The sequence below is a fragment of the Syngnathus typhle genome, linkage group LG5 (assembly GCF_033458585.1).
Source record: "Syngnathus typhle isolate RoL2023-S1 ecotype Sweden linkage group LG5, RoL_Styp_1.0, whole genome shotgun sequence".
In the NCBI taxonomy this organism is placed as follows: Eukaryota; Metazoa; Chordata; class Actinopteri; order Syngnathiformes; family Syngnathidae; genus Syngnathus; species Syngnathus typhle.
Genome location: NC_083742.1, coordinates 2,911,810 through 2,927,261, shown reverse-complemented (window position 1 = coordinate 2,927,261; position 15,452 = coordinate 2,911,810). Strand labels below are relative to the sequence as shown.

General features: G+C 44.3%; 1 protein-coding gene across 1 annotated transcript; it reads left to right on the top strand.

The window, feature by feature from the left end:
* Positions 1-9,468: 9,468 nt before the first annotated feature.
* On the top strand, positions 9,469-12,370 carry LOC133154745 (general transcription factor II-I repeat domain-containing protein 2-like). The gene is made up of 2 exons (XM_061279697.1): positions 9,469-10,743; positions 11,461-12,370. Exons 1-2 carry the CDS (start codon positions 9,749-9,751, stop codon positions 12,284-12,286), a joined length of 1,821 nt encoding a protein of 606 aa, XP_061135681.1. The 5' UTR covers positions 9,469-9,748; the 3' UTR covers positions 12,287-12,370.
* Positions 12,371-15,452: the final 3,082 nt, after the last annotated feature.

Sequence of the window (15,452 nt, the reverse complement as noted above, 5' to 3'; positions counted from 1 at the left end):
CATCGTTTGATGCGATGGTGCAATCCTTGATGGTGTGATATGGGCAAATATACTTTTTTTTTTAATCTCCATCGCAAACCGGATATCATACGGAGGCCGCCATTACAGATGCGCAGAACGGATGCGCAAGACACGTCAGCTATATAAAGAGCGAGAGTTCAGTTCTCTATCTATGTTTGTTGTCAATCGCGCATTGCATTCAGCCATCCTGCCCAACACAGTCAGTAAAATTCATAATTGCCGACACATCGTTTGATGCGATGGTGCAATCCTTGATGGTGTGTTATTGTCAAATATTGTTTGTTTTTTAATCTCCATCGCAAACCGGATATCATACGGAGGCCACCATTACAGATGCGCAGAACGGATGCGCAAGACACGTCAGCTATATAAAGAGCAAGAGTTCAGTTCTCTACCTAAATGCGTATTACAGGTAATATTTTATTTCAGAACACTTTGCCATGTTCTTTTCTTCTCTGCTGTTCACTTCAAACACGCTCCACACGAACACAATGCTCTCGTATCAGACGCTTGCTCGATCACCTTCTCGTTTGCTGTCACAATGTACCCTACGCAAATCCGAAACATTTCTTCGCTATCGAGTTCGCTAGCGCATGCGCAGTGATACTGACCGGCAGAATAACATCCGGTTGTTCCCAAAGATGATCTTTTTTCTGACATAATTTTACGTTTACGGACTTAAGTAAAAGTCAAAATTTGGGTGCGTATTAGACATGGGTACAGGCTTTTTTCCAGTATCGACATGCCATTTTTAGGGTGCGTATTATGCATGGGGGCGTATTATACATGGAAAATTACGGTAATCGGTAATCCCTTGCTACATTGTGGTTCGTTTATCGCAGTTTAACTTTTTTCCTTTTTTTTTTTTGAATTTTGAAAATCTGTGAAAAAATTCACATATAAGTCGCTCCTCAGTATAAGTCGACTGGTCTTTGAATGCACCCCGCTTCAATGGCAGAACGCGGATGAATTTAAAGACATCAAATGAGAATAATCCTTTATAAAAATTAAAATTGACCGACGCAAACGTGAGTTCTTCATGTTTTTATTGAAAACAACATAGTGCCGACGGCGTACGACATCGGTTTTTCGCTATAATCTGTATAATTCGAAGTAGTCCACCCTCACCCAAAGTTAAGGTTTCATGGGAATATTATTGTCATAATTGTCTGGACCATGTATGATAATTGTTTAATGGTAGTTATTGATAGATCTTGAAGATGTCAAGTTATAGGTGCATAGGACTATGTTGTTCATGCATCAGGCAGGTTCATTGTAAGAGGGGAAGAGATGTTGTGTATTTTGGGCTAACTCAAATTCCGTTGTAGAAAAACCCCGGAAGTGGGATGGGCAGTCTGTGTTGTTGTGGTACGCCCTGTGAACGCACTGTGAGTAAGGAATAAAGCAGTTATCATTCACGTCGTTGTCCGACCTATTCTTGCTATCTAAGAAAATACCTGGAAAATAGTAAGGATATAACATATATCACGGGTCATTATGACGAGTTTGGTGGAGTTTTTACTGCTTCTTCCAACTCCTACCGCGCTGACTGTAACCTGACACTCTCTGGCTGCGTCCTGCCTTTTTTTTTTTATTGTCGGACTCGGTGGACTCGGTCAAAATCAGCACCGAGTCCGAGTCCGGCAAAAATGACCGAGTCCGACCGAGTCCGAGTCCGAACCGAGTCCACAGCCCTGGTGTGTACCCTCACTCTAACAACGCGCCCAGGCTCTCTCTTCCCGCAATCGGAAACTACAGAAATGTATCTATATACAAGTTACTACACTATAAACTACAGGACTGTCTCAGAAAATTAAAGTATTGTGATGAAGTTCTTTATTTTCTGTAATGCAATCAAAAAAACAAAAATGTCATACATTCTGGATTCATTACAAATCAACTGAAATATTGCAAGTCTTTTATTATTTTAATATTGCTAATTATGGCATACAGCTTAAGAAAACTCAAATATCCTATCTCAAATTATTAGAATATTTCCTCAGACCAAGGAAAAAAAAAGATTTATAACAGCAAAACAAAATCAAACATTTGAAAATGTCCGTTAATGCACTCAGTACGTGGTTGGGAATCTTTTTGCACGGATTACTGCATCATTGCGGTGTGGCATGGAGGCAATCCGCCTGTGGCATTGCTGAGGTGTTACGGATGCCCAGGATGCTTCAATAGCGGCCTTTAGCTCATTTGCATTGTTGGGTCTGGTGTCCTTCAGCTTCTCCTTAACAATACCCCACAAATTTTCTTTGGGGTTCAGGTCAGGGGAATTGGCAGGCCAATCGAGGACAATAATGCCATGGTCAGTACACCATTTACTGCTGGTTCTGGCATTGTGGGCAGGTACCAGATCATGCTGGAAAATGAAAATCATCATCTTCATAGAGCACTTCAGCATGCCAAGACACACAAAGAAATCGGAATTACGTTTCCACCATCCCGCGGTGACAAGACATAGTACACGACATACGTACAAGCAAACAACACAAAATAAAAACAAGGCACAACGAATGAATAATTCAGCTCAGCTCAGTGACCTAGTGGTTAGAGTGTCCGCCCTGAGACTGGAAGGTTGTGGGTTCAAACCGCGGCCGGGTCATACCAAAGACTGTAAAAATGGGACCCATTGCCTCCCTGCTTCGCACTCAGCATTAAGGGTTGGAATTGGGGGTTAGAAGGAGTGGAGCTCTTTACAAGCCCTAGGCTTCGTCTCCCTCCTTGCACAGTTATTGATATAATAATATGTGCTAAACAATAAACTAAACTAATAATAAGAGTGATGAATAAATAATAAATAAACAAATAACACAATAAATAAATAAATAAATAAATAAATAAATAAGAGGAGCAAGTGTGAATACAGCAGACAGTCAGAATATAGCGCAAAAGTACAGGACGCTACGCTACCATAAACAGCAATATTAAAATAATAAAAGGCTTGCAATATTTCAGTTGATTTGTAATGAATCCAGAATGTATGAAATTATTTTTTTAATTGCCATCCATCCATCCATCCATTTTCTGTACCGCTTAGTCCCCACTGGGGTCGCGGGCGTGCTGGAGCCTATCCCAGCCGTCATCGGGCAGTAGGCGGGGGACACCCTGAACCGGTAGCCAGCCAATCGCAGGGCACACAGAGACAAACAACCATTTGCACTCGCACTCACACCTAGGGACAATTTGGAGTGTTCAATCAGCCTACCAAGCATGTCATAAAATCCAATAAAATCTTCGTCCCCTTTGTCAATCTGTGCCCTGTGTTATAAACAACTCAGCTGACTCTGGAAATCAGTGGATGGATTCAGACTCATATTCAGTTGCAGTTCCAATTATTCCACAGGCCTAGATCGCCCTCATGGGGTTTAAAGTGAAAACAACATGTGAAGTGATAAACTACTAGTAAGTAAGTAATGTGTTAATGATCAAGGTATAATGTGTTAATAATTTCACATATAAGTCCCTCCTGATTATAAGTCACACCCCCCAGCCACAATATGAAAAAGAACTGCGACCGGAAAATCCGGTAAGTCTCTTTTTTTCTCATAGATTTGGACAAGTGCCATCCCAAATTTTGGTTTCACTTCCTTCCCAAAAATAAAAAGTACAGAAAAGTACATCATATGATTTCTACACTCTATTGTACTTTTAAATACGTAATTGTATTTTAAACACTTATTAAAACATTTTAAGCGTCACGGCTCCGCTCTGCTCTTGCAGTGTTGACCGGCTGACACACCCCTGGAGCCCAGCGTGAGGGCATCCGCACAAGACATTTATAATTCTATTTTTAAGTACTTTATTGTATTTTTAAAAATTTTAAAGTGTGAACGTGTCATGGCTGCACAAGACTTTTATAATTTTAATTTTAAATACAATAAAGTACAAGTAATAACTTTTAAACACTTTATTGTATCTTTAAATACTTCTTAAATAGCTTTAAAAAGCTTGCTATGCCCTTCTGCTTCAATGATGCAAGACGTGAGCTCGCTGACCGGCTTATCAGCTTGCCTCGTAGTCCTGCTCTGCCGGCATTCCAGACCACCTTGTTTCCTTTAAACTTTGCCCAATTAAGCCCATGTTGCATTTGGTTGTCCTGCCTCATTTGTTACAACAAAACAAAGCGCAATTCAGAGATGCTGCAGATTCTGGTGACACAAACGGAGTGGAAAAGTGGATACGTATAGGAGATTGAGATCTGCTCACACGTTTTGCCTGGTTTGTGATGTTTTCACCGATTCACGACCACAGTCCATTCTGCGCCGTTGAACTGGACTGCCCTTACACCTGTCTATGGACCCCGTGGAGGCTATTTTGTGTGTTTTGGGGTGTTCTCTGATATTGAGGGGTGCTGGTTGGCTGCTGTTACTTTTTTTCCCTTTGTCTTTTTGCTTTGCTTTGCTTTACTTTGCTGGCTTTTATCTTTCGCACTTTCTGGCTTTCCTTGTGGCGCCGTTGTGTGGCAGCCTTATGAGAGCCTATTGAGTTGCGCTCATGTCATCTGTGTGTCTTTTGTATACCCACTCTGTGGTATGGATACTGCTGGGGCCTGAATTTCCCCACCCCCGGGATCAATAAATGTTCAATCAATCAATCAATCAATCAATCAATGATAAAAATCCGCACTGCACCAAGGCCGCGATAGGTGACCCGCGAAGTAGTGAGGGATTACTGTATTCTCTTACAAATGGTAATTAAACATTAAAACACCTGCGGTTTATAGTCCGGTACATCCTATACTATATGAACAAAACAAGACTTTCTCTTCATTCATTTGAATTAATAGATTTCATTGTGTGCACGCACGCGCGCACACACACACACACACACACACACACACACACACACACACACACACACACACACACACACTGTATATATATTTATACATAACAGGTAATATGCTTACCTGGATGAATTTCATGAATCGACGGCACTTGCCACAGCGAGACATTGGCTTGCCTGCTTCAGCAATTGGTGAAAAGGACACTTCCATCAATTCATCCATACCTGCAAATTAGGAAGGCATATTATTGAATTTCAAGTTGGAGTTCCCCTTGGTACATCTGCACAAATCTGGACACACAAACAAAATACAATAAAATCATAATGAGTTTACATTCTTAAACTTGAAGAATAGAGCTTCACAAGCCTGCCTAAAATGATAGTGTTGTTATCTGAAATCTGTAAATCACCAGAAATATTAAATATGACTCATTTTATTTTAAAATGACATGTTGAGATGATAGAATGCATGGTTTTAGATGGTTAGACTGTGATTCTAATGACAGTCAATGTAGCATTTCTGGCTGCAAAGACGGAGGATTAGGCAATAGCATGAGACAGCTTAATTATTTTGGCACTTGTGGTATCTTGGTGGCAAGTAACTATATTGAAGTTAAATAAAGAAATTCTTAGTTAAAAATATCCACAAAGTTTTTTTACTGTATATCTGTATCTCTTACATTTGTCTTTTTTTGGGCGGATAACTTGTAAATAGCAAAACACGTACACACGCATGAGAGCACACGCACACGTCTCAAGATTTGTTAATAGGTTGTCAAATGTGAAAATGTATTATGAAATATGTAAATAAATGTCTTTGCCGTCCGTCCGTCCTTATATTTTATGAGTTGAACTCCTTTCGTTCAACAAAGTTCTTCTGATCTAGTTCCAGGGATGTCCTTAAACGCCTAATCAGTTTTATGTATCCTTCCTGTCCTTTCTGTTTGTTCTTGCAAGAGGCCTTCACTAGCTATGAGCAGAGCTCCTTCGCACAGGCAACATGTTCTTTATTTAGTTCAAAGGAATTCCTATCATTTTTGTTAACTCTGTAGTTGTGATTCATAGATTGTTGTTGATCGGAACTGTTTTTCTTTGGTAAGTGTTATAGAAAAGACATACAGTTTGAAATAGTTGCATGTAGGTTATCCCATCCATCCATCCATCCATCCATCCATCCATCCATCCATCCATCCATCCATCCATCCATCCATCCATCCATCCATCCATCCATCCATCCATCCATCCATCTTCTTCCGCTTATCCGGGGTCGGGTTGCGGGAGCAGCAGCTTCAGGAGGGACTCCCAGACTTCCCTCTCCCCAGCCACTTCATCCAGCTCATCCCGGGGGATCCCAAGGCGTTCCCAGGCCAGCTGAGCGACTCTACTCCGAGCCTCTCCCGGATGACCGAGCTTCTCACCCTATCTCTAAGGGAGAGCCCGGACATCCTGTGGAGAAAACTCATTTCGGCCGCTTGTGTCCTGAATCTCGTTCTTTCGGTCACGACCCATAGCTCGTGACCATAGGTGAGGGTAGGAGCATAGATCGACCGGTAAATTGAAAGGTTTGCCTTTTGGCCCAGCTCTCTCTTTAACAAGACGGACTGGTACAGAGTCTGCTTTACTGCCAACGGTGCACCGATCCGCCTGTCGATCTCGCGCTCCATCCTGTTACTCGTGAACAAGACCCCAAGATACTTGAACTCCTCCACTTGGGGCAGGATCTCATCCCCGATCCGGAGAGGGCATTTCACCCTTTTCCGACCGAGGACCATGGACTCGTATTTGGAGGTGCTGACCCTCATCTCGACCGCTTCACACTTGGCTGCGAACCGCTCCAGTGAGAGCTGGAGATCACGGCCTGAAGAAGCCATCAGCACCACGTTGACTGCAAAAAGCAGAGACGCGATGCTGAGGTCCGCAAACCGGACCCCCTCAAAGCCTCGGCTGCGCCTAGAAATTCTGTCAATAAAAGTTATGAACAGAAACGGTGATAAAGGGCAGCCTTGGCAGAGTCCAACCCTTACTGGGAACGAATCCGACTTACTGCCGGAAATGCGGACTAAACTCTGGCATCGGTGATACATGGACTGAACCGCCCTTATCAGTTGGCTCGGCACCCCGTATGTCACGCCTCCGCGTCACCTGACTTCCAGCCAAGCCCTACTCAGGGAATTGCCAGCACCTGCTACAGCTCGTTAGGTCCCCTACTTAACCTAACCTCTCTGTGTTCTGCCAGTGGTTGTCAGTTCGTCTGCTTACCCTGCCCGTGATACTCCTGCCTTTCTTCCCTGGACCGATCTGTGTAGCCACCTGCTTCCGTGATCTTCGACCACGCTTCTGCTCGCCGCCTGTCCTGACCACTTGCTCGCCCTTCGACCACGCTTCTGCTCGCCGCCTGTCCTGACCACTTGCTCGCCCTTCGACCACGCTTCAGCTCGCCGCCGGTCCTGACAACGTGCTCGTCCTTCGACTGCCTGCCTGCCTCCGACTACTCCTACGCGCTGTGCTCTGCCACGCCAGGCCGACTGCAGGTCCAGCGTTCCATTTCCCCTTTGGCAATAAAGGATTGTGCTGCACTTGGTTGCCCTGCCTTTGCCACCTGACACCGTACTCCCGAAGCACCCTCCACAGATCCCCCCGAGGGACACGAAGGCGGGAGTTGAAGCTCTTCCTGACAGGGGGTTCTGCCGGACGTTCCCAGCAGACCCTCACAGAGCGTTTGGGTCTGCCAGGTCGGACCGGCATCTTCCCCGGAGCCAACCCACCACCAGGTGGTGATCAGTTGACATCTCCGCCCCTCTCTTCGCCCGAGTGTTCAAAACATACGGCCGCAAATCCAATGACACGACTACAAAGTCGATCATTGCACTGCGGCCTAGGGTGTCCTGGTGCCAAGTGCACACATGGACACCCTTATGTTTGAATATGGTGTTTGTTAGGGTTTGCAGAATATCTTCATCGTATGATTATGTTGGAATGTAACCTGTAATAATTTAACTAGCTTGTCCTGTCTAGACAGAAGTAGTTGACCAAAGTGCTAAGATCTTTTCAACTGATTGACTAGACGCAGAGGAAACAATCAAAGCTGCTTTGTTTACAGAAAGTCGTAAAAGGCCCCCTGCTATGCTTTGATCAGCAGGGGAGCGGCTTCACCCTATCCTGTGTGTTCCCACACCCCCACTTTCAACCCCACTCTATTTCTCTCAATAAATATGCACCTGAAAAGGCCTGAGTCAGACCTCCATTCGACCATCGCTGTAAGCACAGCTATGAATGGACTCTCCGCCTGCAGGTGTTTGAAATGACTTGCTTGACTCCTGTGTGGTTCTTGCAAAATAAGTTAGAGTGAGCACCACCCTAACATTTTGGTGCCGAAACCCGGGACCCTCATTCCCGCCATCTGGCTGACGGAGGAGGACGTGCTGTATTGTCGACAAGCCAGCGTCCTTTAGGGGGACCTGGAAAAGAAAGTCCTGGGAAGAGAATTTCTTCGCTGGGCCAGCATCTTAGGTCTGCCTTCGTCTGCCAGAGGTGGATTGACGGGTTCCGGCAGTGCAACGGACCAGGGGTCAGGTAAGTTAAAAATTGTGTGGTGAAATGCGTAAAAGGTGCACAGGAGATAGCTTGGGTTCAAGTCCCAGGGGAAGAAACAGGCTAAGAAAAGCAGAGCTTCTTTTTCGTTCATCGAAGAAGTGCGTAGATTCTTCTTTGTCTGTTTTTCCAAGCTGAGGGATCAGGCTTGGGTTAGAGTCCCAGTGGAAGGAACATGCTAAGAAACACGGAGCTTCTTTTTTGGTAATCCAAAAAGAGTGTCGATTTTTCTTTGTACGTTTTTCCGGCCAAAGAACAGCTTGGGTTCAAGTCCCAGTGGAAGGAACGGGCTAAGAAAAAGAACAGAGCTTCTTTTTCTTAATTGAAGAAGGGCGTAGATTCTTTTTTCTTTTTGTCCGTTGTTCCAAGCTGTTTGCATGAATGTTGTGTGGTTGAGAGAGTGCAACTGGTGGGATAAATTGACTGCAAAGAGAATTTGGTGGAAGGTCAATTTAAACCTGCATTGAGGATCCTCAAAGAAAAGAAAAAATTGTAAAAATGGTATAAACCTAAAAAAAACGAATTAAGATGGGAAATAAGAACGGTAAATCCCTAGCTCTTGAAGGAGATGAGAAGTACATGGCAGGTAAATTTCTTAATTGTATACAATACATGCCAAAGTGGAAGAAAAAGTATGGAGTAGAAGGGAAGTTGAAAGTTGAAGTGTGGAAGATAGTGGTTGATGTTTTGGAGGAGAGTGTAGATAGGACGACAAAGGGACAGAAAAAGAAAAGGAAAGAGAGAGAGTTGGATTGTGCTAGAATGTGGTTGAAAGCTTCACAAGAGAAAAGAGAACAAATTCAAGAGACAAAAAATGGAAAGATAAAAAGTGATGAGACCACGATTCAATTAAGATTTGGAAAAGAATTCTGGGTGCACAGTGGCATCCCATTCGATGATGCAGCTGAGAGTGCTTATCTGCAACATCTTAGAAATGCGCTCCTCACTGTTTCACCCCCCGTCTTAGGCAACTGGGTGAGAAAACACTTGGTGGAAGCAGACACTGATTGTGTTGCGCCGATTGAGAAAAGCAAATGTTCTGATGTATTTTATCTAGATGATGGTAATGATCTAGATCACATATGTCAGAGTCAAGGCCCGCGGGCCACATCCGGCCCGCGGGAAAGTTTTTTACGGCCCCTGGGATGATCTTGATTTATTATTAGAACCGGCCCGCAGACCGCAGCAAGCCGGCAGCCCGCAGATCTTTTACACGCACCAATACTACATTTCCCACAATGCAACGGTGACGCACCGAGCAGTAGGCTGCTTCATTTCAATATTTATTGGCACAGCAGTCGTCAGCATCACAGTAAAATTAACTTTCAGATACCCATCAAAAATGGCAAAACGGAAGGTGGACACTGAGAACCGGGGGTTTCAAACAAGGTGGGAGTCGGAGTATATGTTCACGGAGGTAGCTGGAAAACCTGTGTGTCTTCTGTGTGGAGAAAGTGTGGCGGTACTGAAAGAGTATAATCTGAGACGACATTATGAAACGAAACACGCGGACAAAAACAAGAATATGGACATGGAACAAAGGCTACAAAAGGCAGAGGAATTAAAACGAGGCCTCAAATCTCGACAGGATCTGTTCAAAAAAGCCAAATCACAAGGCCAGGCTGCTGTCAAGGCCAGTTTTATTTTGGCAGAAGAGATCGCTAAATCAGCCCGGCCATTTACGGAGGGGGATTTCATCAAAAACTGCATGATTAAAGTTTGTGACGAAGTTTGCCCAGAAAAAAGGCAACTCTTTTTAAATGTGAGTCTGAGCAGAAATACCATTGCCGAGAGAGTAGACCAGTTGTCCATCAATCTAAAAGAGCAGCTTGTGAAAAAGGGAAAAGATTTCATTGCATATTCCTTGGCCGTGGATGAGAGCACCGACATTTCTGACATTGCCCAGTTGTCAATTTTCATCCGCGGAGTGGACTCCAGCCTAAGCGTGACAGAGGAGTTTTTGGCTTTACGTCCTATGCATGGCACAACTACGGGGCATGATTTGTATGAAGAGGTGTCAAGATGTGTAAATGAGATGGAGCTGCCTTGGGAAAAACTCGTGGGTTTGACAACCGACGGAGCACCTGCGATGTGTGGACACAGAAGCGGACTGGTGGCGAAGATACGGGAAAAGATGCAAGAGGAAAACGCGACAGGTGAGCTGACAGCTTATCATTGTATCATACACCAGGAAGCGTTGTGCGGTAAAGCCTTGAAAATGGAGCATGTAATGAGCATCATCACGCGCACAGTTAACTTTATCAGAGCCAAAGGTTTGAATCACCGCCAGTTCAAGGCATTTCTGACGGAGTTAGAAACGGAGCATGGTGATTTGCCTTATCAGAGTCAGAGTCAGAGTCAGCTTTATTGTCAATTCCTTCATGCCAAGACACACAAAGAAATCGAAATTACGTTTCCTCCATCCCACGGTGACGAGACACAGTACACGAGTAACATACAAGTAAACAACGGGGGAGAGAGTTCAGGACGCCAAAAGCCTGAAGATCACAAACTTCGCCAGAGGCGAGCAGTGCTTGCATCCCACCACAGAGTCCCGGCACCATTCGTCACGGATGTAGACACGCATTCCACCTCCTCGCGATGTTCCCCCTCGTACAATGGCCCGGTCCGCCCGATAGCACGCTAGCCGCTCCAGATGCACAGCAGTTACGCACTGTCCGTTTCATAGATCTCAGCAGGCATGTTGATGCCCAGCGATCGAACGTTCGCCCGAAGAAAGGAAGGCACGGCCGGTCGAGCTGGGTTGGCCGCCAGCCTGGCCCGGACGCCCCCGCTCTCGCTTCAGGACGGAGCAGACCGAGCGCCTTTAATGTCCCTGCTTCAAAGTCCAGATCGCCACAAAACTCGCTTCCGCCGATGTCGAGCTGAACCAGCCCGCTGTACTTGTAGCACAACCCGGTGCGACGAGACGAACACACAAAACTGTCGGACAAACCCACATTAAACGACAAAACAAAACACCGTTCGGGACAGAGAGAGGCCGCTGCGTGTGCACGCGCCGCCATCTTACTTCCATCCTAGGCTATAGGCTGGTTATCACACAGAGGTGCGATGGCTAAGCCAGGGAAAGGTGCTTCAAAGATGTTTCGAGCTTCGTGAGGAGATTTGTCTGTTCTTGGACAGCAAAGGGAAAGACACAACACAACTCCGAGACGAAATGTTTCTGTGTGAAATGGCTTTTCTGTGTGACAGTACGAGTCATCTGAATGCAATGAACTTGCAGCTGCAGGGTCGGGATCGTGTCATCTCTGATATGTACAGTACAGTGAAGGCATTTAAAACCAAACTGACTCTGTGGGAGACGCAGATGCGGAAAGAAAATTTGAGCCACTTTCCCAGCTGCCAGACCATGAAAGAGAAGCTCTCTACCAGTGCGTTCCCGAGCGCACAGTTGGCTGATAAAATAGGTATGCTTGCCGCTGACTTTCGACGCCGATTTGCTGACTTTGAAGCACAAAAAAGCAGGTTGGAACTGCTCGGTAACCCATTTGCTGTTGACGTGGAAAGCTCACCACCAAACCTCCAAATGGAGTTGATTGACCTCCAATGCAATGATGCACTGAGGGCAAAATATGCGGCAGTGGGTGCTGCGGAGTTCGCCCGTTTCCTCCCCGACACAATGCCCCAGCTGCGCATCCAGGCTGCTCAAACGTTGTCTATGTTTGGCAGCACATACCTGTGTGAACAACTGTTTTCTTTGATGAACCTGAACAAAACATCACACAGAAGTCGACTTACTGCTGAACACCTCCACTCAATTCTGAGGATTTCCTCAGCTCAGAGCCTTACCCCGAACATTGATGAACTTGTGGAAAAGATGGGACACCACCAAGTATCACCCTCAACCTCAAACAAGTGAACATTACTGTGCAATCACATATTTAGAGTTTTTACTCAGTTCAAGTTTAAAAGTTAAAGTTTAATATTTGTTTTCACTCCATGTTACTTCTCCTTATACAAAGTGTTGTTTTTGATTAATAGATTTTTGCACTTTATTTTATTGTATTTCAATCCAATTATATTTTAAAAATATTTCAGTTGAGTGGATGATAGAAAATTGCTATTATTGTTTTTTTCTTTGAAGTAAATTTAGCCCACTTTTGCTAAAATAGAAAATATAGGCTACTGATGGTGCCTTGAATACCGGTTTCTTTCATTTAATGTTCATGTTATGGGGATTTTTATATAAAGGAAATTTGTATTTTGTGTCTGTTGAAAATTAAAGATTACTGACAGAGCCATAAGAAAATATTGCTTTATTTATCTGATCATATTGGAATATATTTGTTAGGTTTTCAGTAGGTTCAATTAGGTTCACTAGACTATATGCGTCATTTAAAAATTTTTCAATGAACATTCGAACAGTCCGGCCCTCGGCTTGTAACTAAATTTTTTATTTGGCCCTCCGTCCATTTGACTTTGACACCCCTGATCTAGATGAAGATACAACGGTCTTCTTCCGAAGTTCCCAAAGGAGCAGAGGAAGAGTTAGAGACCAACAAGGTCGCAGGCCGCCATTCAATTCAAACTCCAGTTCAAATTTGGACTGTTGGAACTGTGGGAAACGGGGACACTTGGCAAGAGTGTGTCGTCGTGTAAAACAATACCAATCAAAGGGTGGAGGACGAGGCAGAGGAAGAGCCAAATTTTCAACATGTCAAGCTCCCCCCCCCCTTTTCTTTTTTTGACCGCTCATGCTAATACAGAGACATTGTATGCTACATTTAATAGAAATTATTGATTGGTTGTGTTGTAAGAATATACAAACTTCTATATGCGAGCTAAATCTGAGAGGTTGAGTTCTTTAAATTTGAAAACAAAGGAAAGATTCTGATTAATTTGCCAGCATTTTTTTTTTGTGTGGAGTTTTTTGGATTGGTGGATTGTTCTATCAGGAACCTTGAGTTGAAAATAGTATATAAATGTTGTGTGGAGAGCTTGGATGAATTGGGACCAATGTGATAGAAAGACTCCTTTTTGGAGGCTGTGTGTGAGATGCAAATGAGCATTGATGACTGAATGCCCGACTGAAGGGAAAATACAGGTTGAATGGTTGAAGTTGTTGGAGACTGCTATGGACAAGTAGTTGAGCGACTTTGAAGGAAGAATGATTTTGAGTAAGTTAGATGCTAGGAAGGAAAGAAAAAAAAAAGAAACAAATACAAACAAGAGAAAAATAAGGCTTGCTTTTGACAAGAGTTGCAAAGAACAGACGAAGAACAGTCCTTGACCCAGCATTTGCGTTTGGCGGTCGTTGATGTGGTTCCAAGACCTGAGTCTTGTGGTTTGTCATTTGTAACGTTTGGCTGTTGTGAATTCCCAAACAGACATAAGTGATTTGGGCTTTTGTTGTTTGTTGTACCGTTTTTTTCCATGTATAGTGCGCAAAATTTTACTAATTTATTGTCCTAAAATCCGGGGTGCGCATTATACATGGGTACAAAAAAAAAAAAAAAAAAAATTTTTTTTTTTTTAATTTTTTTTTTTAAGTCCCAATAATCGTCACACACGCAGGGAGGCAATGGGTCCCATTTTTATAGTCTTTGGTATGGTCTTAACTAGGCTGGATGTAATTTTTTTGTTGGCGTTGATTTCTCCGACTGCCCGTAAACGCACCACCGCGCTTCGTGCGCGCACGGGACAGCAAACGAGCAGGTGATCGAGCAAGCGTCTGATACGAGAGCATTGCGGTCGCATGGAGCGTGTTTGAAGTGAACAGCAGAGAAGAAAGGCAAAGTGTTGTGAAATAAAATGCACAGAACGGATGCGCAAGACACGTCAGCTATATAAAGAGCGAGAGTTGTTTTCTTCCTATTAGTTTCAATTCACAGTTTAATTAGCAGTTTCAATCAGCAAATAACAAAATGCGTATTACAGGTAATATTTTATTTCACAACACTTTGCCTTGTTCCTTTGGTCTCTGCTGTTCATCCTAAAACACAAAGGCGCTCTTTAAGCAATGCGACAGTGAGCGCCCGGCGCGCTGCGGTTGCGCGACCGCACCAAATTAAGCTCCCTGCGCAGTGCGCACTGAGGTCCACTTAAATTTTAGAAAGTACATCAGGACTTTAAAAATATCTTCTAAATTTCAGCGACGGCTCTGTCACAATAATCGGCCAGCCCGGTGCAGTTGGGCGGTCGGCGGCGCGCTACGGTTGAGCTTTCTCTCGCACGCTCTCTCTCTCGCTCTCTCTCGCTCTCGCACACACGCAAACCGGATATCATACGGAGGCCGCCATTACAGATGCGCAGAACGGATGAGCAAGACACGTCAGCTATATAAAGAGCGAGAGTTCTCTACCTAAATCCGTATTACAGGTAATATTTTATTTCACAACACTTTGCCTTGTTCCTTTCTTCTCTGCTGTTCACTTCAAACACGCTCCATGCGCACGGAGCGCGGTGGTGCGTTTACGGGCAGTCGGAGAAATCAACGCCAACAAAAAAAATTACATCCAGCCTAGTTAAGACTATACCAAAGACTATAAAAATGGGACCCATTGCCTCCCTGCGTGTGTGACGATCATTGGGACTTAAAAAAAAAAAAAAAAAAAAAAAAAAAATTTTTTTTAAAAAAAAATTCATAAAAATTCGGTGCGTATTATACATGGGTACAAGCTTTTTTCCAGCATCAGCATGCCATTTTTAGGGGTGCGTACTATACATGGGGGCGCACTATACACGGAAAAAAACGGTAATTGGTTAGTGGGAGGACTGCTGGAGCTTGCTCCTCCAGTGTCTCACCTGTGCCTTCCTGCCTTCCATTGTCTCCACTTAGACTGGACTGTGGAGGGGGGACTGTGGTATTGTGGTGTGAAAAGGGTGTAGGAGCCGGCTCCTGTGGTGATTGATATTGTAATTTGATTGTGGGGGAGACTGATGTAGGTGTGGGGCTCTGGACTCTGCAGGTAGCTGTTTGCTGGGTTGGCGCAGGTGGGGGACGACGGCATTGATGGTCCCAGTACTGGCCAGGCTGGGATAAATCAGTATGAAAATGCCGGGCCCCCCCTGTTGCTTCCCTTGCT